At 40.7% G+C, this 23,355-nt stretch overlaps 1 protein-coding gene across 7 annotated transcripts in view; it reads left to right on the top strand.

Moving 5' to 3' along the window:
* Positions 1–23,355, top strand: part of ptprfa (protein tyrosine phosphatase receptor type Fa) — a 234,625-nt gene that overhangs the window by 97,069 nt on the left and 114,201 nt on the right. For all 7 annotated transcript variants that reach the window (XM_034147181.1, XM_034147179.1, XM_034147182.1 and 4 more), the window contains exon 5: positions 20,821–21,009. In XM_034147181.1, coding sequence (XP_034003072.1) covers positions 20,821–21,009 — 189 coding nt within the window. The remainder of the gene's footprint in view (positions 1–20,820; positions 21,010–23,355) is intronic.

Here is a 23,355-nt window from a genome sequence, read left to right as displayed (position 1 = left end):
GGTCTGCGAGACAGCGAGACACCAAGGAACTCAGCCTGAGCACACACACATGAGTGTGTGGCGAACTGTGAGTGGAGATCCACGGAGCCGAGGCTGAGAAAAGATAAGGTGTGTGCCGGCGAAACTCCGCGGAGTAGCGCGGCTGAGAAAAGATAAGGCTGAGTGAGTGTGTGTGTGTGAGGAGCTCCACGGATTGGTCCATTTGGACCTGGGTATGGGCACGTCACTATACTCAGGAAGATAACAATGGAAAAAGAGAAATCTCCAACGAGGCGTTCTGGGGCAGCATAGACAGGTCTTTTCTGTGTTAGAGTTTTACTCTCTACAGGGTGTACTTTGAGGGTTTGTGACTTTGCACACCGTTTACATGCAGAACAAGCTACATAACACACAAGGGGACGGGTAATAACCGGAAAAGCATGACATGGGACCTTTAATACAAAGTAGCAATAAAATAAACTAGAACTATCAGTTAATGTGTATTTCCCGAAAGAATATTTCATTGTTTACTACACACATATCAATGCTGTTCAGTTGAAGTACAAACACTGAAAGCAGTTGAGGTAAAAGAGCTGAAAGAGGTAACGGTTTCTGAAAGTGTCAGTTATTGTTTAAGAACATATAGCATTTGAAGTGCCTGGTATATGTGTCAATGTGCTGACCATGAACTACAACTTGTTTAAAGGACCCTCTGGCTACTCTGATGTAAGAAGTCAAATGTAACCTTTATGATCAAAGGCAAACGTAGTGTGCCAGACACAGATAAGGGAGGACGGATGGCTCAACAAAGTGTGACTATGACTTTCTTTAAACAATATGATCTCTCACTGAGCTAACATTTATCTGTCTCAAAATGTCATATGCCCCCTTTTTGTAACAGTGATTTGTAACAGCTTTAGAAGATAAATATTGTTTTCCTGTCGGTGCGTCAGATGATCTAACTGCAAACCTCAGTTTTTTCAGTCCAATTTATTAGCATAAAACTCAACTATTTCTGCATTAAGTGACTTATTTTGTTGCAATTCATTGAGCAGGTTGGTGCAAGGATTAATGCTGATGTACCTGCCTAATCTACAAAACAAGTCATATGAATGTAACCATTTAGTGTTCTGTAGAGAATGTAATTATCATGGTTGTGCAGCAGGCTGTGAGGCCTGACGCGCCGAGCCTCGCTGAGTTTGAATAAAAGGAGAAATCCTGTTCTATCTGTCAAAAGCACCTTGTTCAGAATGATGGATAGAAGCTCCATCAGGCGCATAATGCTCTCTAAAGAGAAAAGATCCTCCTTCATTTTGAAGCAGCAACGCCAATTACGGCTACAGCTCAGGTCTGCCGGCCTGCCCTCTCTTCCGCTCAGAGCCGTGGTTCTGGAACACTGAGCACTGAAGCCCTGAGCACATTCAGATTGGACCGTTACCTCACATATTCATGCCTCTATCAAAACTAATCTCAAAAGCACAAGCATGCACACCGTTCACACAGGTATTTTTTAAAGAGAAACAAACAACCTGTGAGTTATCTAGTCAACAGCAGGCGGCCCTTTTATGCTTTTGGGGGGTTTTCCCTTTCCTGTAGTGTGTTATATAGGTTTGTGTGCATGTAAATGGTCTGCAAAGGCTAAAATCCCAAAGTTCCCTCCAGAGGGAGTTTCTCTACCAAATATTCCAACCCCCTGCCTGAAACGTCTCCATTGGACTCATTTGTTTACTTCAGTTACGATATCAATATGTAACACTCACGCTTTATTGGCTAGCACTCCAATACATTGTATGTGATAGGCTAAAGGGTGGGACATCTCTAAGCGGTTGACCAATCACAACGGAGCCGGCCAGCTAACCAATCGGAGCAGACTGGGCTCTGGTTTCAGACAGAGGGTGAAAAGAGGTGCTGCAGCACAGGCAGTATGAGAAAAATAAAGAGCTTTTTGAACATTAAAGCAAAACATGTCAATGCAGAAAACAAAATACAAATATGAACCTGAAAATGTTAGTTATATGTCCTCTTTAAGTAAAAAAAGTAGCAGTACCTATTTGTAAAAATATCCTTTTACAAGTAAAAATCCTTCATTCGAAATCTATTGTCGTCAAATTTTACCAATGGTAAAATTACTTATTTTATAAAAAAAGAAAATATATACTTCATTAATCCCAAATTTGGGAAATGTTTTCATTACAGCAGCCCAGATTCCATATGGGTTAATTGATCATGATTACTGATCACTGTGTTCATCACAGCTTGATCTAAATATTGGTTTATAAAATATAGTGGAGTAGAAGTAAGTGGCATGAATTAAAGATACCTAAAGGGGCCCTGTTATGATCATTTTCAGGTTCATATCAGTATTTAGTGCCTCTACTGGGACATGTCTCCATGCGTTAATGTTCAAAAAGCTCTTTATTTTCCTCTTACTGCCTGTGCTGCAGCACCTCTTTTCACCCTCTGTCTCAAACCAGAGCCCAGTCTGCTCTGATTGGTTAGATGGCCTGCTCTGTTGTGATTGGTCAATTGCTTGGTTGCTTTCCTGAAAATTACAATTAAAAAAGTGAATGCAGGATTTGATATGTTTTACGAGACATAAGGGCAGGAATTCAGAGGGAAAGGAGCCGCTTTGAGCTCTGCTACTAAAAACTGCTTTTTTTTAACATCATACATCAAACGTGTCATATTACGTCACATGGGGGAGCAACTTTCTCGGACTCCTTCTCTGCCCAATCCGCTGTAGTAGTTTGTAGTTGGTTTGAGCGGTTGTGATTTAGTGAGCTGGTATTTTTTCTGTAATTTTACATTGCATTTCACCATTTTAAATCATGGTGAGCTGGAGTTTGTGCAACCTGTCCTGTCAGGACATCGAGTCCACAGTTTCCCTAACAGGAAAAGGACCGGAGCTAGCTTTCGTTCCTGGGTGCATCCACCTCCCTGCAGCACATACTCTCCACAGCTGAGGCCTATCAAACAAAACGTTTATCAGGAAACCGTATTACATCTCTCTCCCCCCCTTCGCTGCTCTCTCTCTCTCCCCCATTCGTTCTTCTCTCTCTCCCCCCTTCGCTCCTCTCTCTCTCCCCCCCTTCGCTCCTCTCTCTCTCCCCTCCGGTACACAGCACCGTAAAAGACGTAGTGTGGAGTTGCATTAGGTAACGCGAGATACGGCTGATACTTGCGCATTAGTTTCTGTTATGGATCAGTATCAACAGTCCTGCCAGTAATGTTACTATATTATCAATACTACTTTAGTTATAGCCTGATTTATGATAGCTAACTTTACAATGTTGTGATGTGACCGACGTTAGCTAACTGTAGCGAACGCCGGTCACTCAAGACAGCTGCCCTGTTCTCCACTGATTCTCCTCACACCACAGCTCCATTTCTCTCCGATGGCCGTTATTTCTTCTAATCCTTGGCTGCTCCTGGTCTCTTGGCCGCCTAGCAGGCTCATAATTATAAGGTTGTGGTCCGTCATATGCATACGAATATACATTTTCAACCTCTTCTGTGTCAAAACTAGCATTGTGATCCATGTTTATTAATACGTTAGACCGATGTGACGTCACACGCCGGTGGTCTTTTTTTATGCGGAAGTAAAAATGTCGAAAAACGACGCCAGATGTCACTGTAGTGTATATTTATGTATATTTATTTGAAAATCTAGTATACATCATTTTCCTACACATTTATTCACTGGGGTCTCTAACCTGCAAGTTGCTCTGTAAACTGCCAGTACCTCAACATTTTAATGAAGCACAGTACTTGAATACATGTACTTCACTACATTCCACCACTACCTTGGAGAGTAGTTTGAAGTTTTATTTTTACCAGCAAATGTCAACACTGTTAAAAAGACAGATCTGTGCACATGCAACACACGCTTATTCCGTTCCCAAGACCCAGCACAACCTTATCAATTGTATGTTGTTGTAAAAGGGCATATTTAGTATACGTCAATGCTGCTTCTGCAATAAAGAGATTTCAGACCCAACTATCTACCATCTGCCTCCAATGTTTATCTCCACACAACAGGCCCAACACTGCTTCGAGGCTCTCAGGCTCACACTGGTGAGTATACCCTACAGTACATAGAAGCACAGGGAGGTACAATGACGATCACACATACACACCCGTTCAAAACATACAACGCGTGACTGTTGCAGGCTGATAAAGAAGCAATTAAACCATCAGATTTCAGTCCTGGGTGAGAATAAATGTTTATTTACTTATTGGCCCTCCTGCTGCCTAGATCCCATACTTGGACTACTGTGAGTACTCCGTCAGAGCTCCACAGAGGATTTGAGTCTGTATTCAGTGATGCCTCTCTAACTCGAGGATACTTTCTTTGACTTTCTCCTCATACTGTGAAGGCCATCTGCCAGGAAGCAACCTGCAGCGGCATCAGAGGACTCAATGACACTCTAATGACCCCCATGGGAAACATAGTTCTAGCAAACATAGGGAATTATACTCTGGTGGAAAACGTTTTTTTCTCTCTCAGCCTCTCAGATTTATATTTGGATGTATTAATCGGATAATGTAATCTTAATACTGTTGTGTTTAGTTGTGTTTGTCTTTATGGTGTGTCTTGGGTCATGGAAAGACATACATAATACTCTCAAGAAAAGGCTTTTATGTGCAAGTGGAAGCTGACTGGATATTTCGTTCTAATCCTTTTTATTTGAGACCAAACCAAATCCATTTACACATTACATACAATTGTCATGGACTAGACCAACTTTATTTTATTCATTGAAGAACATTTCAATTTTTCTTGTGAACAATCGAGTGCTAAACTACTAATGTGTATGCCTTAAGCCACATATATAAATTAAAGTGAGTCATTAACCTCTCTATGACCGCCGGCCTTTCAATCTACCATTCAGAGTTACTTTCCACTTAGCTTCAAATAGGGCGACACACTTCCTGTTTTCGCACAAAATGTTAGTACTCAATGCCCTAATGATAATTGTATTGATCCATGCTTCACCAATATAACCGGTACTTATGAGTGCATCACATAATGACTCATGCACTTTTGTACTGTATGTATGTGTGTGTAGAGGGAGTGTTTGTGGGGATTACCACAATAAAAAATGCAAACATTTGATGGGGAATAACGCAGAGGTGCTAAAGCTGTTGAGTGTAATGCTGTGGCCTGTGAATGAACTCCACATGCCTGTGAGGGGATGTGTCTTCAAAGGCTCGCCTTCAAAAAGCTCCCATTAACAGCTTATTAGGAAATGTTTATGTGGAGGGGTTTCCCGCTTGGATGTTTAATTATAAGTATTTGTGTACACGTTTGTGCATATACTAAATAGCAACGACCTGCACAGATAAATGAGAAATGCAAATGTGTTATTGTTTTCTTGATAAAAGGGGAGGTCAGTCATCTGGCAAGGCTTTTTTTGAAAAACAAGACTTTTACTTCTCCTATTTTTACCACTCATGTCTTAAAAATACATTAAAAATGTTTAGAAGAGTGCAGTACATCATACCAATAGAGCCAGCCATATATATAATCTATGTTGGTATCCAGAACATGTTCTAGTGACTCATGTGATTTGCTGTTGATATTGATGATCACCAGAGAATCAATCTTTTTACTTTTTAAAACCATTCTGATCTTCCATCTCAGGCCAACAGATCAAGACAAATGTCAAAGTCTTATTGCAAGATCACCTTCAAATGTGCAAAGCATTTTAACCAGTTAAACCCCACGGCCCCGCGAGCGGGGGCAAAACGCAACATCTTGCAAGAAACAGTGTCTGAGGGCTTCTTAACGTTTAATAAACTATGAATGTGTCATACTCACTTAACGGGAAGAAACTCAGCTATCAGACAATATTAACCATGTTTAGCTAAACGAAACAAACGGGTACTAACAAAGGCTCTGAATTAGCCCTGAGTGAAAAAATGCTAACGCAATTAGCACAGAACTCAAGGTAAAATACCCTTATTACTTATCAAATCAAGCAAAAACAGACATCACACCACGTAGCTTCACGGAGGAAACACGGGAGAAATTCTTACCTATGCTGTTGTTCTGATCAAAAGTTGTGTTCAATGGCATTAAAATGATAAAAACGCTGCTGAAGGTTAATCCATAGGTTAATCCAATGTGTCTGTGTCACTTTGAAATGATTTCTGATAATCCATCATTCCATTTTTGTTAATAACGGAGTTTTCATATCAAGCTGCTATGAGAGCTATGAGAGCTACAACCCAGCTTCTGGTTCCGGGGCATTCTGGCTGTGCATCACTCATTCACCAATGGGTAATGTTTAGATGGATTTTAGGAATTTACCCTCGATTCTATTGGCTCTAACGGTTAAAGAGGTGTCAATCATCAAAATCGACCGCGGGGGGGCCAGAATTATGGAAAATCCACCCAAATGACCCCAGAAGTGTTTTTTATGTGCTAAATCTCTAAAAAGGTCAAATGTCACTTGTTTTGCATCAATCTTGATACAGGGTACTTATTAAAGCTAAAAAACCTAAAGCTTTTAGTCTCCGATCCCATCATTCAAGGGTGGTTTTCACTATAAGTAATGTTTTATTTTTGGACTGACACTATCATTTAAATGTTTTTACTATGTTCAATCTGAATTTACTTTAAAATAAAAATAAATCTATATTGATTCTGACTTTTCTACATCCAACTCACAGGTTTATCATTACTTTGAGAAAAAAGATTATTAATTTACCCCTTTTAGAAGTGAAGTTATAGTCATTTGTTCTGGGAATGTCCTTTTCGAGCCTGAGGCCTGAAAAACAGGCTCAGGGCTTAAGTTCCCAGAAAGACTAATGGCGCATTTCCACCACGGCGCGGAGCGCGGTTTAAGCGTGCCGTGTCGTGCTGTGCCCGTTTTTGGTTGCGCTTCCACTAGGCCTAGTTACGGCCCGGCCTGGCCCGGGGCCACTTTTTCACCTCTTTTCTGGCCCGACAAAATTGTGGTTCTATCGGGGCCAACAAACAGGGCTGAGTCGGGCTGAGTATGCTAAACTAGAGAGAGGATCGCTGGCAAGGGGGCTACAACTACAACAAGATGGACATATTTGACCGTGATTTAATTGTAATACACGTTTCAAAATGATGCCGAAGTAACAACATACTGATACCGGTTAGTAAAAACCATGAATTAATGCTTTGGCAAGTTTGCAGACAGACGGCAGGCGAAAAACCTTTTAAAATGCGTGTTTTCTAGATGGAGATTGGCTAAGCTAACGCAGTATATGCTCCGACCGTCCACACTCACAACAACGGCCTATACAGACATAAATAAAGCAGCGACTGTATTCACCATGACACAGGCAGTCTGTGGTGTGTACTTGTTTAACTTTTGTCGAGTTTCTGAACATATATAAGGAGCTGTGAGCTCTGAGTGCTAACAGCTAACAATGGGGTGTTTTTCTGGGGTTCTCATTGAAGATGACGTCACGGCTCCGCCTACACTGCGTTACTATAGTAACTACCCCAGTTCCTAAACTGTAATGGAAGCGCAGCATGAAGTGAGCCCCCCCTGTTAAGGCCCAACGCGGCCAAGCAGTAACGAGCGTGGCCGAGGCCGACCGTGTGGTGGAAATGCGCCATAACACTCTTACATCAGGGTCTTGTTCTCTTGTGGATGTTGCTATAGGTTGGTCTGTTGGTCAGTCAGTTGAATGGGTGGATTGATGGACTGATTTTGTGAATTATGTATCAATAACCTACTCAGTAAACAGTGCATATTTTATTGATTATACTTCAAACATGTTGGCTCTTGGCATTTTCATGCATTTTATTCAGAGCAGACTGCAATTAATGCAGCAGAAGAATAACTCTACATTTCCAAAGGATCACTTGCATTTACCAACGAAATATGCTGCTTGTTGCTTTTAATTGGTGTCTCCACTGGGTTTTCCAGTTGCCCTTCCAAGAACTCTGCTTCGTCCTGCCCTTCTCTTTGCTCACCCTAAGATGCTCCTTTGCTGTTTGTTAGAAATATCTTATTAAGAGTATACAACTCCTCCAGAGAGGCTTCTCTGCCTGGCATCTGCTTTATTAAAATGATGGATAGAGATGGGGAAGGGCTATCTTTTAAAAATAATAATAAGTCTCAGAGAGATGTGTTGCCTTTTGTTCAAAGTGTCAACCTCTGTCTTCCTAAACCACACTGGCGTTTGCCATTGAAAGCATCATCGGCCTGCCAACAGTCAGCTGAGTTGTTGGTTTGATTCTAATGGCGGTCAAGGTCCACATTGATCCACTGATTCTCAACCTGTTGTTGTTCTCAAGCAGCTTTGGTCAAACTGTGACAGGGTTAGTGTTTGTATGACAAATGTTGGTCTACCAATCAGAGGTTTAGTGGTTTGCTCCTGTGCTCCACCTGTGAACGTGTCCTTGGGCAAGATACTGGACCCCAAATGGCTCCTGTTGGCATACTCAATAGGGTAGAGTTTCTTTGTGAGTCATTTTGGATAAAAGCTACAGCAAAATATAAAATTAATGTCATTTAAAGAGGCCCTATTATGCTGATGGGGGATTTCCCCAAAAAACAAAAGATCATGCCAGAGGGAGTTTCTCTCCCACACACTCCCTACTAGCTTGAAACGCCTCCAATACACTCCTTAGTTTACTTCTGTAACATAATTACATCAATATGTAACAATCATGCTTATATTGGATCTATCCCATGCGCTCTAACACATTGTATGTGTTGTAATCATAAAGTAAGATACATAAAGCCATTACACTCGGTGTAAGTGATCCTCAGGCTGCAGAGAGGCCTGTCTGATCCACAGGCTGCAAACCTTCATCGGGGAATTCTACTTTCTTGGCTCTACCTGGCAAGAAATGTAAAGTAATTATGCAAACTGCATTCATCTGAGGCCCCTTGAATCCGTGTATCTACCGTCCATTTGTTTTTCTTTATTAAACAAGTAAACGGAAGAGCGTCTGAGAGGCCTTCTTGCTTTTTACCTTACTAAATGGTCTAACGGGCCGTCTCCACGGCAGCGTTAAAAAATCTTGAAACGCTTCTGCCCATTCACTTTGAATGGGGTGATGTCACTTTTTTTCGCTTTCGCCGAAATGCATTGTGGGCAGGCGAGCGGAGATTCTCAGGATTTTCAAGATCCAAAGTTGAACAATGTTCAACTTTTGAAGCTGAGGAGGAAGCGTCAGCCAATCAAATCCCGTGTACGCAAATCTGACAGTTCAAGCTCTAGCCAATCAAACGGCGTGTATGCTGGGAGAGACATACCGCAGATCATTTCCTCATATTCCAAAAAATGGAGGAGAAATTAGCGGTAGCGAATCAATCACCCGGTGCTTTATGACCAGACCTACCGGGATATAAACCAGAGGAGCCAGGCATGGAGGGAGGTGGCAGAGACAGTGGTAGGTTTTCGCCTGTTTTGGGGAGTTTATATCCAGTTTACTTCGGGCTTTTTGGCTTCGTATGTCGCGGGCGGGAGATTCATGTGATTGGTTGATCGCAAAAAAATCCCCAAGCTTCAGATACGCCCACCTCCAAGATTTTTTTAACGCTGCCGTGGAGACGGCCCGTAATGGTCATTGGAGCGAGGGGCGGGGCGAAACTCACAGAAGTGATTTCAAAACAAAAGCACTCGTTTGCTTGGAACTGTGATGATATTATAAACAAGGGGAATTTAGCGATCACAACGAAAACAGCCCAGATACATTTTGAGCCCAGAAAACTAATGTTATTAAGGGCTGTAAATATAATAAGCCTATGTCTAAAATGGACAACATTGTTAGGAGATTTAAACTACAGCGATTCTGCACTGCGGTCACTCAGCCGTCTCTCGCGTTTGTTTTTTCAAATCAGCAGCTCTTCATTTTTTTCCTTGCTATATTCAATGAGTGATACAAATATTCTTTACCTATAACCCTATACAACTGACTCTCTTGGACTCGGTACTAGTTTGACTTCTACCAGGGATAAAATGAAGTACTTTTACTGTGTACTTTGTGAGTAATCCTCTGTCAGAGTCCCCTCCATAGTACATAATGCATGTTTTTCTGCTATCTTTGATGAGTGATAAAAATACAATTTTACCATTAGTTCTTAAAGGAGAGGTGTCATGGCCATTTCCACTGATCATAATTCCATTGTTGAGGTATACTAAAATAGATTTATACTGTGCATTTTTCCAAACTCACATTGGTTTCTCATACAGCATCTCTGTAAACTACGTGTATTCACTGAATTTCACTCTCTGCCTTTAACGGCTCGTTGTAGCTCCAATAGCTCCAGCCCCCACCCTCCCTGTGAGCACAGTGTGCTCTGATTGGTCGGGACGTTGTGAATCGCGCTGAGCTCCGTGGAGGTGTTGTTTCCTTGTTTAGGATACATAGCGAAACACAGCCAAACTCACAGCTGAAGTAAAAACAATAAGTGTGGCTTGATATTGAGTAAGAAAAAGGTTGATAAACGCTGAGAGAATGGGTCTGCAGAGAGAATTTCACCGCGATCCAACTGTCTGTTATCAGCCTGCAGCCAGGGAGGAGAAATCAGCTGAGCTGCCTGCTCCCTGCACACAGATGTGTGTGTGAGGAAGTCCGTGGATTGGTCAATTTGGACCAATCAGCGGGGGCTTAACGTAACGTCTCCGCGGACGTAACGTAACGGCTCCACGGATTGGTCCATTTCGTTCCGGGTACAGGTTGACATCATGCCGTCCCGGAAGAATCAAATGGACAATGACGTATCTCCAACGAGGCGTTTTGGGGATGTATTTTCTGTGTTAGAGTTGTACTCGCTACAGGGTGTACTTTGAGGGTTTTGACTCTGCAGACCGTTTACATGCATAAAAACCTTCATAACACACAAGGGGACGGGTAATAACCGGAAAAGCATGACACCTCTCCTTTAATGAAATTGATACTGTTTGACTTTGTATTAGTTAGCCTACTACTAACAATACATTGAAGTACTTTTACTGTGTATTTTTTTAGAAATACTCTGTCAAAGTCCCCTGCTGAGAACAAAATCAAGCCACTTCTGCTAAGTTTGATGAGGGAATAATTTGTTGCCATTAGTTCTTCGTGAGATTGATCCTGTTGGACTCAGTACTACTGAAACTACCCCCACAAGTACTATGAAGTACTTACTGTGTACTTTTCCAGTAATCCTCTGTCAATGTCCCCTCCTGAGTACAAGAATGCATGTTTTTCTTTTAATAAGCATTAAAAAACATTTCTTCCTGAGACTGATATTGTTGGACAGAGTATTTTAAGAGGATGGTAGACATGATATCAGCACTACTTCCAGTCAGTACTCCGGCAGCAGCATTTTCACACCTTGGAAAGTCTTTAGAGTCTGGCCTGGATAGCTGGTCACAACTATCCTTCAGCAAAGTGACACACTCTGTCACATGGTTGCCCTCTTATGATGCTGCTGTCTTTTAATATATGATTATTTCTCAGCCGCTAGTTCGTTCCTCGCAGATTCTTCAGTCTCATCAGCCTCATCCTTCCATCAGTCCCAGTCAACGCCTCCAGCACACTTCCAGTGTCTGACTCCATATGTTATTGTCCTGATGCTGTATACAAGGGTGATGCCCCATGATCACAAAATGACCCCTCTAAAGTCTGAGTGCCAAGGACCTCATATTATGTCTGTCATTTATGTTACATAATTGACAGACATAATTATAACAATTTTCTTTCCTTTTTTCTCTTCTCTTAACTGTAAAGTCCTTTTCCTGCACCATTTTAAGGCTTCAAAACAGGCATTTTGACTGTATGTGTTTGGAGAAATGACACAATCAATGGCACATAATTGTACTTTATAAACTATGAATCTTGTGGTGCTTGAAAAAATACACACTGGCTAAGCCGGCCAGGATATATATATATGCCTTTTTTGGAGCCCTTTTTTGCAATATTTATTCAAATGTCACTAGTTATTTAAACAATCCACTATCTGAGGAAAATACAAGCAACCATAAAACGCCCTTTATCTAGAGAGCCATTGAAGCCCATGAAGAATGTATCCTTCCACAAATCTTTTCATCTGCTGTATTAATAAAGTTGCCACGTGTTTTCAAATTCAAGTTAAGGTGTCTGTGCAGAACATTCAAAAATATTCTTCATTTGCAGTATTTTATTTTAAAAGTGTTCAGAAAGACTGCATCAATGATATGCTATATATCTATATAATATCAATATTGTTATTAACTTCAATCAAAGTCAATTTAAATAGCGGGCAAAAATGGGTTAATTGCCATGGATGTGGTGTTTGATATAGTTTACGTTGAGTTTCAACTATTTCAGGCAGAAAAACGTATATAGACTAAACCTTTTTTTATAATTTAGTATCATTTAGAAAGGTTTTTGTGAGAAATCATTTCAAAAGTAAACTTTTTTTCCTTTTCTATTTAAATTTGAAATGTTTGCACACAACATTATTAATGTATACATTTTATCAATTTTTTTAAATTATGAATCCATTTATTTTATTGTATTTCCTTGAGGCTGGGGAAATACTTGTTCTAATACAAGTAAGTATATAAGTATAACATGGACAAGTAAATAAAATAAGTTTAGTAGGAGGATGTGGATTTATTTTCTCTCACCTTGTAATTACACAACCAAACAATCTATAATTTAGCTCTGGCCTTCACTCACAAAAAAACATTTTGTTGAACTGGACACATTTTTCGAAGCTCTATTGACTGACATGCAATGACTGGGACTGATGGAAGAATCTGAGAGGAATGAACTAGGAGCAGAGAAATAGTCCTATTTAAAAGACAGCATTGTCATAAGAGGCCAACAAGAGTGACAGAGTGTGTCACTTTGCTGAAGGATAGACCAGCTATCCAGGCCAGTCTCTAAAGACTTTCCAAGGTGTAAAATGCTGCTGCTGGAGTACTGACTGGAAGTATTGCTGATATCATGTCAACCATCCTCTTAAAATACTCTGTCCAACAATATCAGTCTCAGGAAGAAAGGTGTTTTAACGCTTATTCAAAATAGCAAAGAAACATGCATTCTTGTACTCAGGAGGGGACATTGACAGAGGATTACTCAAAAAGTACACAGTAAAAGTACTTCATAGTACTTGTGGGAGTAGTTTCACTCGTACTGAGTCCAACAGTGTCAATCTCAAGAAGAACTAATGGCAGAACAAATAATGACAAACTCGAGAGACGGCTGAGTTGACCGCAGTGCAGAATCGCTGCATAGTTTATATCTCCTAACAATGTTGTCCATTTTAGACATAGGCTTATTATATTTATAGCCCGTAATAACTTTCATGTTCTGGGCTCAATACTGTATGTGTCTGGGCCGTTTTCGTTGTGATCGCTAAATTCACCTTGTTTATAATATTATCACAGTTCCAAGCACACGAGTGCTTTTGTTTTGAAATCACTTCCGTGAGTTTCGCCCCGCCCCTCGCTCCAATGACCATTAGACCATTTAGTAAGGTAAAAAGCAAAAAGCAAAAAGGCCTCTCAGATGCTCTTCCGTTTATTTGTTTAATAAAGAAAAACAAATGGACGGTAGATACACGGATTCCCTTGCCTACCAAAAATACCTTTGCCAGAACATTTTTTCAAGAGTCATAGCACATTTTTCCCAGTTCTCTTTTTGGTTCAAAGCCATAATGCATAACAAATCCAAAAGAAAGTTTGCAATACTTCCATAATTGTTTTGATTTTTGGAGATATTGGGCCGCCAGCTTGAACCACTGAGCTCATTCTGCTATTTTTAATTCCCAGAATGCTGTGGTTTCAAAATTGTAAAGAGGCAGCTTTAAGCTTACTTGCAAAAAAACTGGCTAAATAATGAACTGGGTAACTGTGGTTTAAAAGGCCTTCTATCTTCTATCATGCTATACATATTATATATTAAAGGGGAACTCAGAAATGTGTCAACCTGGGTTTTATTGCCAAGTTTTTGCTTATTATGGCTATATGGTAATTATGCTATAAGTAAATAACTCAAAACTCAACACCAATTGCTTTAAGTCTAAATAAAAGTAAACAAATAATAACATTGATATGTAAGAGCTGATGTTTGCTGTGTGTGGGATGGTTCCTTTTATTTAAGTTTTGTATGAGGCTGCAGGAAGCTTAGACTTGAAGTCTAGACAGGGATTACTGCCCAGGTGAGAACAGTGTTCCCAAGTGTTTTAATACCAAACCAGGAACCCAACTGTCAGAATCAATCTGTAACCCCATTAGGCAAGTTGGAGGATGTTAATATCTTAAATCTGACGTCCAGTAGCAGTATATTAGCATCATTGCAGTACTAACATTGAAGCTGTTCTGACTCAGCTGTCAGCGAAGCCTATTACTTGACACAGCCTTGGGACCCAACTCTGGATCCATTCCATTTACAGTTGACTCAATTCAAACTTTAAATTGAATATGAAGTTCACCTAATAATGGAGCCTCTCAATAAACTCTCCAGGTATTTGATATGAGAAGTCTATAAGGGCAAAATACTTTCTATTTGACTGTGAAGAAAATCCACTTCCTTAACTAGATGAAGTGATTTCTCATCAGTCAATGAAAAGTGAGCACAGTATTAGAGGTTGTCTGAGGAGGTGTTAGAAAGGCTGTTTGGCCGAAGCTAAGTTATTGACTGTCATATAGAAGTTTTATATCAGTCAGTTCTATAATGTGGTTTTTAATGAATATATGTTCATTAAGGTCTCCTATTATACTGTTTTTCATCAATATATTATAGGTCTCAGTTATATACAAAACATGTCTCTGAAGTGTTTGGCTCCAAACACCAAACAGATCATTGCAGCATTACCCATAATCCTCTCTGTTTCAGCCCTGTTTCCAAAGTGCTGATTCTCTGTCTGTTACTTTAGATGAAAATAAGGAGCCACTCCCCACGCCCCTCGGAGAGATATTTGGTTAGAAAGAACACAATGGTGCTCTAGGAGGAGATTCAGGTGATAAGGTGGGGGGGGGGGGGGGTACCTTGGTTGGTGATTGGCTAATGGTTACACAAGCCAAGAAAATCGTTATGACATCATAAAGTGGCCAAAATCTGATCAGCTCATTTACAGACAGGTTTTTATATAAATGGATCAGGAGAAAAAGAGAGGGAATCTTTTTTTCCTGAAACTTTCAGAATCTCTTTACACAGAGGGGACACAGGTTTATGTAGAAAATACATGAAAAAGTGGATTTTGCCTAATAGGTGACCTTTAAAAGAAACCTTGGATTTCTAAACTGTAGCTTGAAGTAGTGACGCATGTGGTTATGGGTTCATGGCCTGAAGAGACAAGAAGAGGTCTGTGTTACCGTCTCTTCTCCTAGAGAGGTGATAAAAGGAACAGAATGACTGACAGGAGTGGACATGTCAGTGCACCAGCATGAAAACTCTCTTTGTCTTACAGCCAAATGCATCACAATGAAAGCTCTCCTTGTGTTTCTGTATTGTTTCCTGACAAACCTTAAACCATATTGAATTGTTTTTCGCTTTGATTAAAAAAGGATTAAGTTCTGAAGTCTCATTTAAAAGTTATGGTAATTCCTCTCCTCTCAAGCTTGTGGCTTGGAATGACTAAACTCACAGAACTCATGGGTGGATATCAGGTGTCTTTGGACAACTTCAAAATCCTACATAGGTAACCAGCGCTGGTCTATTGTCATGGAGCATGTCAACGTCTCAGTTCTCTGTAGTTATTACTTGGGACCATGTCATCTGAGACAAGATAGAGGTTATAGTGTTTCACCAGGTTTCTTTCAGTCATCATTTCAAACAAATGCAAATCCATTTCTGATTCCCAGGGATGAGGCGCATATCATTTGCGTTCATTTGAGTAAGTGTGGAATGATACATTTGATGAAATGGAACCGTGAGTCAGTTGAGTGATGGATGTCTGTCAACAGAGGTTACAGTTGTGGGTGAATACTGTGTGAGGATCTTTCCAGGAATGCCTAAATGCCTAAAAGTGGTCTCTGTTAGTTAGGAAAGTCTACTCTCACCAACATATTCTAACATTTGAAGAGATACATTCTTTTAAAAGCAATGAATCTTTAAAAAACACACTGAGTAAATTAGAAGGTAGATTGACAGATGATGATTTAATCTTGATCAGTTAGTAGTCTGTAACTTTGACATAGTTACAGTAGGCGCTTATAGCAGGCCAACTTCAGTGGTTGCAAAAATAAGTCCAGTTGATAGAAGTTTATGAAAAAATAACCCACCTTCACACTTGACTTATTTGCCCTTAACCCTTTTCCTGAAGACATAATTTTCTAACTCTGTAGTTTCAAGTCCTATTCAATCCTGTTGTTCATTTTTAGTTTAATTTAGAGTAAAATAAAAGAGAAGTCAGGCTTTGGTTTAAACACTTCTTCTAGAAGACAGGATTGAACATTTAGTTGACACACAAGTAAGAACCCAATAGCCCTAAGGTCGAGTTCAGGTTATGGGATTCCCCAGGATACGGGTTAAGTTCTTGCAGCAAAAGGATTACTAAGCATCTCCTTAATAATTTATTTTGGATCTAATATTACCTTTAAGACTTTAGTTTAAAGTAATATAGCTCGTGGGATTTATTTTGTCGAGACCTGGACAATGGCAAGGAGAAACTCCAAAGAGCACTTAAAGTAACTGCTTGTTCTACTAACCATCAATTAAATTGCAAAAAGAAAAATGTGGGTAATGTAAGTCAGTAAGGTGTGAATGAATGGTATTTTTTTTTATAAAGGAATCATACAAAGTTCATTAAGAGAGTCTCTTTAAATGTGGTATCTTATGTAGTGAGTTATTAACACCAAGTGCTCCCATTCCAGCTCTGATTTAAATGAACCTGAACAGACTGGCACTGTTCTATGGAACATTAAAGGGGCTCCTTTTCTTTGTAACCTTAATTCTACCAGAATATGCATATGCCCTAATGTCGATCCACTGCCCTCTGATACCCTATTTGTAACAAATAGTGTTTCTCAGTAAGTAAGTAAGTAACACTTTATTTATATAGCACCCTTCTCAACACGGATGTACAAAGTGCTTTACAGACAGTACACAATACACAATACAAAATACAACTATAAAATGTAGAATAAAAGGCATAAAACACAGCATGTAAAAGATAGGATAAAACACCAATGTAGGACAGCTACAAACTCACCTCCTCCGACGCCCCAAAAGCCTGTCGGAAAAGGTGAGTCTTTAGCTGCCCCTTAAAAATCTCCACTGACACAGAAGCTCTCAGTTTCTGGGGGAGTTCATTCCAAAACCTTGGGGCCACCGCCTCAAAGGCACGGTCCCCCTTAGTTTGTAACCTGGTTCGGGGCACCCTTAAGAGGCCTTGCTCGGAGGACCTCAGGGCCCGGGTTGTCCTGTAAGGGTGGATAAGGTCGTGAATGTAGGCGGGGGCTTGGCCATGGACAGCTCTATATGTGTAAACTAGGACCTTAAATTGGGTTCTGAGATGGACAGGGAGCCAGTGCAGGGCGGAAAGGATCGGAGTGATGTGGCATGTTTTTTTGGACCGAGTGAGTAATCTGGCTGCAGCATTTTGGACCTGTTGTAGCCGGTTTATTGATGTGTTGTTGAGGCAGGAGAACAGAGCATTACAATAATCAAGCCGGGATGAAATAAAGGCATGGATAGCCATCTCCAGTTCTACGTTGGATAGAAAGCCCCCTGAGTTTACCGGGTTAGGAGTTTGATGTGTTTATCGAGTAGCATAGCCTGATCGAAGGTAACACCAAGGTTTTTGATGTTTGCCCTACCGTTACCACTAAATGAACCCAGGTGGCTTGCTACCTTAGAGGCGATGTTATCAGCCGCTTAGATCAAGACTTCCGTTTTTGACTCATTGAGCTGTAGGAAGTTGCTTGACATCCACTCCTCAATTGCAGACAGACATGCAATCAGGGTGTTTAAATTCTCAGTTTTGACGGGTTTGAAAGAGAAGTATATCTGAATATCATCCGCGTAACAGTGATACGAGACGCCCTTGAATTGGCTAATTAAGGCAAGGCAAGGCAAGGCAAGGCAAGGCAAGTTTATTTATATAGCACCTTTCAACACAAGGTAATTCAAAGTGCTTTACAAAAATGGAAGACATTTTAAAAATGGCATTTAAAATCAGTCATTAAAAAGGAAAGATAATAAAATAAACATTAAAAGAAAAAATACATGGATAAAAGTTAAAAGTTACAGTGCAGTTTAAGATGTGAATAGTTCAATTAAAAGCAGCGGCAAAAAGAAAAGTCTTCAGCCTGGATTTAAAAGTAGTAAGAGTTGCAGCGGACCTGCAGGTTTCTGGGAGTTTGTTCCAGATATTTGGAGCATAATAACTGAATGCTGCTTTACCATGTTTAGTTCTGACTCTGGGGACAGAAAGCTGACCAGTCCCTGAAGACCTGAGGGTTCTGGATGGTTCATAATTTAGCAGTAGGTCAGACATGTATTTTGGGCCTAAACCATTCAAAGCTTTATAAACCAGCAACAATATTTTGAAATCTATTCTTTGACACACAGGAAGCCAGTGTAGGGACTTCAGAACAGGAGTGATGTGATCCACTTTCTTAGTGTTAGTGAGGACTCGAGCAGCAGCGTTCTGAATCAGCTGAAGCTTTCTAATAGATTTTTTAGTGAGGCCTGTAAAGACACCATTGCAGTAGTCGAGTCTACTGAAGATAAAAGCATGGACAAGTTTTTCCAAATCCTGCTGTGACATTAGTCCTTTAATCCTAGATATGTTCTTTAGGTGATAGTAGGCTGATTTAGTAACTGTTTTAATGTGACTGTTGAAACTCAGGTCAGAGTCCATGACTACACCTAGATTTCTGGCTTTATCTGTTGTTTTGAACATTGCAGACTGAAACTCAGCGCTAACTTTTATACGTTCTGCCTTGGCTCCAAAAACCATTACCTCAGTTTTATCTTTGTTTAATTGGAGAAAGTTCTGACACATCCAGTCATTGATTTGTTCAATGCACTTACTCAGTGTTTGAATTGGAGCATAATCTCCTGGTGAAATTGTTACGTAAATTTGTGTGTCATCCGCATAGCTATGGTAACTTATTTTGTTGTTTTTCATTATCTGAGCCAGTGGTAGCATGTAGATGTTAAAGAGAAGAGGCCCCAAGATGGAGCCTTGAGGTACCCCACATGTCATATTTGTCAACTCAGATGTGTATTTACCTATAGAAATAAAGTTTTTTCTGTCCTTTAAGTAGGACTCAAACCAATTTAGAACTGTTGCCGAAAGTCCCACCCAGTTTTCTAGTCGGTCTAGTAATATGTTGTGGTCAACAGTGTCAAATGCAGCACTGAGATCTAATAATACTAACACTGAAGTTCTGCCACTGTCTGTGTGGATGTCATTGAAGACCTTTACAAGAGCAGTCTCAGTGCTGTGGTTTGGACGAAATCCTGACTGGAACACATCCAAACAGTTATTTAAATGCAAGAAGTTACTCAACTGTTGAAATACTACTTTTTCAATGATTTTACCTAGAAATGGCAGGTTTGATATTGGCCTGTAATTGTTCATTACTGAGGCATCTAGATTATTCTTTTTTAAGAGCGGTTTAATGACTGCAGTTTTCAGGGCCTCTGGAAAAATACCTGAGTGAAGAGATGTGTTTACTATATGAATTAAGGGGCCTAAAGGGAGCATGTACAGGGCAAAAAGAAGGGGGGCTAAAACAGAACCCTGGGGCAGGCCGCAGGATAGGGGAGTGCTGTGTGATGAGAACGGGCCCACCGCCACGGAGAAACTTCTCCCACTGAGGTACGAGGCAAACCACTGGAGGCCAGACCCTGAGATGCCTGCCCACTCCCTGAGTCTATCTAGCATGATGGCGTGGTCCACTGTGTCAAACGCTGCACTCAGGTCCAACAGCACCAGAACTACGCAGTCACCTGCATCCGATGCCATAATGATGTCATTGGAGACCCTGAGGAGAGCTGATTTTGTGGAGTTGTGTTTTCTGAAACCTGATTGGAATTTGTCAAGGATGTTATTGTTATTCAGAAATGTATTGAGTTGGTTAGCAACGACTTTTTCTAAAACTTTTGACATGAATGGGAACTTTGAGATGGGCCTGTAATTCTTCGGGAGGGAGGGATCTAGATTGGGTTTTTCGAGGAGGGGCTGAACAACCGCCTGCTTAAAAAATGATGGGACGGAGCCAGAGACAATGGAGCTGTTTATAATGTGGAGCAGGGGCGTGGCGACACATGAAAAAACGTATTTTAGCATGGAAGTTGGTAAAAAAAATATTAAAAAAGGGGGCACTTGTACACCATCATCCCAGCAGACTGACTGCTCTCCAGGTGTTCACCGACTGCATTTAAAAAAGGAACAAGTGGACAGTGGATGGACACCTGATTTATTAAACAAAAATACTATATTGTGTTTAATTCATGTAGTTATCTAAACAGCATTTGTAAAATGTATTGGCTTTGGCATCCAAAAGTCACTGTTACATTACTTTTATATTATGATACTTAGATCAGGTTACTGAATTATTATTTTTAACAGGTAATAAGTAAATGTAAAGGAATACATTTTTTTAAAACCCTCAGAATGCATTCTACTCGGGGTGAAATTGCATCGCCCTTTGCTTTTGTTCACACAGATCCATGACTAGACATTCCATGAACGGATTAGTCATGCTGTGGCCCAGCAATATTTACATTAGAAGTGTATTTTACTATGAATTTCATGGGGAAAGCTCACAAGTTAAAGGTTGTGGGATGAAAAGGGAAATATCAACGCGCTGGAGGCTGAAGAACATCTGGTGATTGACTGAAGGCTTAGCTTGCTTCATCCACCTTATCACAGCTGTCAGAATTCCAATGTTTCTTTGTCTCTGTCTTTGTCACAGAAGACCAGATCCCTCATGGGTTCCCCACCATAGACATGGGCCCCCAGCTGAAGGTGGTAGAGAGAACACGTACTGCTACGATGCTGTGTGCAGCCAGCGGGAACCCTGACCCCGAGATCTTCTGGTTCAAAGACTTCCTCCCCGTGGACATCAGCAGCACCAACGGGCGCATCAAACAGCTGCGTTCAGGTAAAGCTTCATCTCTACATGTTCACACACAAGTCTCAGAACCAGTGCTTTACATTCAGGTGTTAAATGAGGTTACTAATGAGTAAGGTTACTGACCTCTATGTATGAATTTATTGGAAAAATACGAACAAAGCGGAGAACATTTCCAAAATCACGCTCAAATCAAACCCTCAGCTGAATGGTTGTATGCTATATACGCTATACTCTCTCACTTGACAGGTGCACAATCGACATCCAAATAACAATGATTAGATGAAAGCACACTATTAGCTTATGTTAGAAATAAAAGATCGTGAATTGCTGTAGTTGCCCGAGCAGCACCTGTGTGGGAACCGTGGCATGCCAACAGTGTTTAACACTCGACAGACAATGATGAATGTAAAAGCTGAGGCAGCCATGTGAAGCAGCTTTGTGAGGAGGTGGCCAGGATCCAGAGGAGAAGATAGGGCATCTTTCTCCACGGAGCCGGCTCCCAGCAGCTCGCGGCAGAACAACCCCGTCAGCTGCCCTTTCGTTCTCTCGCTTTCTGTGAGAAAATAGAAATGTTTAATTCTTGCCAAAAGTCGCAAGCACCTTGACAACATTGGAATTGCTGTCCAGGGCCAACATTTCTTGCCAGACCTTGGAGTGGGAGTAAGAAGCAGATCACTGAGGGCCCGGGGCCCCTCAGGTGGCTGCTCTCATCTCGACACTGGCAGGAAGAGAAAGGTTGAAAGACTCTAGGATATCATTGGCTTCCACTCTGAGGATTTTCCAGAGCCTGGGCTTTAGGTAAGGAAAAAATGCCATGTATTATTAGCCAAATAGCATGGCAATTTATTTCAATTTGTTTCATAGGCCCTGTCGTCACATGCAGTCCCATGGCAGCCCAGAGCAAAGATGGCTGACTTTTTTTCTCAGCCACACAAGAATAGTGAAATATATAGCCGGGTGCAAAGTCAGCACTCCACAATTGTCCAATGTATTGTTTCAATAGAACTCATTATATAGAAAAGTAATTACATTTGCGCTTCAATTAGTTAGTCAGATTAAATGACTTTGATCCATTAGGAAACAATAATAGCTTCATTTTTTCAATTTAAGACCTTTGCTCTCTTTTGGAAAAGGAACAAAAAAGGTACTGGCTTCAGTGAGGCTTTCTCTGGTGCTCCAGAACTCATCTGTCTGCTGTAATTACAACCAAAGCTTGTCGGTCAAGGAGTGATGTGACCCAGACCAGCGATCAACTCTCTGGATGCTGGACCAGCGGGATCTGAAGGCAAGGGGATCGGAAGGGAGAAGATAACCGAAAAAGATAACCCGAAAAAGACAAAGCTCTGTTGTGGTAAACAATGCTGGAGAGACACATCAGGTTCCTGATTCAGCAGACAGGTTCGCAAACAATGCAATACAACACCACCAGTCACTGAAGACTATCATGTTTTAAAGATTTTTGTTAGATGCTGTGTTGAAAAAGTGTGTCAAAGATGGCCTGAATTGGCTATTAAAGTGGGACTCCAGTGAAAGTGTTCCAACACCAGAAATGTGTGAAACTTTGCAAGAGACAGAGAAGAACCGTTAAAATAGAATGAGCAAAGGCAGATATATATTAACCTTAAATCTTCAATACTGCTTGAGTTTACATGTATTTGTTCTGAATCGTTTGATAAAGAATGTTGACCTCAGTAAGGGATTTTCGTCTTTCGGATATTCTATTAGCCAAATAATTCCAATCAAATTAAGCTAAATCACTATTATTAGGTCCTACACATGGGGTGACTGTGTTGAAAGACGTTTATGATAATCTACCAATCAAGGGGCAGGGGTTTAAACCATCAAACATGTTGAGTTGTCCTTGGGCTAGATGGTTAACCCAAAGTTGCTTCGGTTGGCATGTCTCGGTATTAAGTGTATTTGCTGTATATATATTTTTTTTAAATGATAAAGGGAAAGTTCCACCTTGAACCCTCTAACATTGGGAAAATGTGTGTATGTTAGCCAAACCATGTTAGTTGGGTTAGGGTTAGGGTTAGTCCCTGGATGTATGGCTCATAGTGAGTGTCGTCACTAGGTTAAACATAATGAGGAACCAGAGCTGGAAGACCCTCTGATGTTATTGAGATCGGTTAATCTGTTTTTTTAGAGCATTGACGTTTTCCAGTACGTTATAATCACACTGGACAGAAAGAATGGTGGAAAGAACAGCAACTCTCTGTACCTCTGAAAACAAGCAATCCAAAGTGCTGAACAACCTAGAATGGTCTATCACAGAGCTTTGATATCTGTTAGAATGTAATTTGCTTGTGCATGGTATACATATGAACAAGCTGAAGTCGTCCTTGATAGTGGTGTACAAGATCAATGGAT

The sequence above is a fragment of the Trematomus bernacchii genome, unplaced genomic scaffold, assembly GCF_902827165.1.
Source record: "Trematomus bernacchii unplaced genomic scaffold, fTreBer1.1, whole genome shotgun sequence".
Taxonomy (NCBI): Eukaryota; Metazoa; Chordata; class Actinopteri; order Perciformes; family Nototheniidae; genus Trematomus; species Trematomus bernacchii.
Note: the sequence above shows the minus strand (reverse complement) of the source record. Positions and strands in the feature narration are given on the sequence as shown.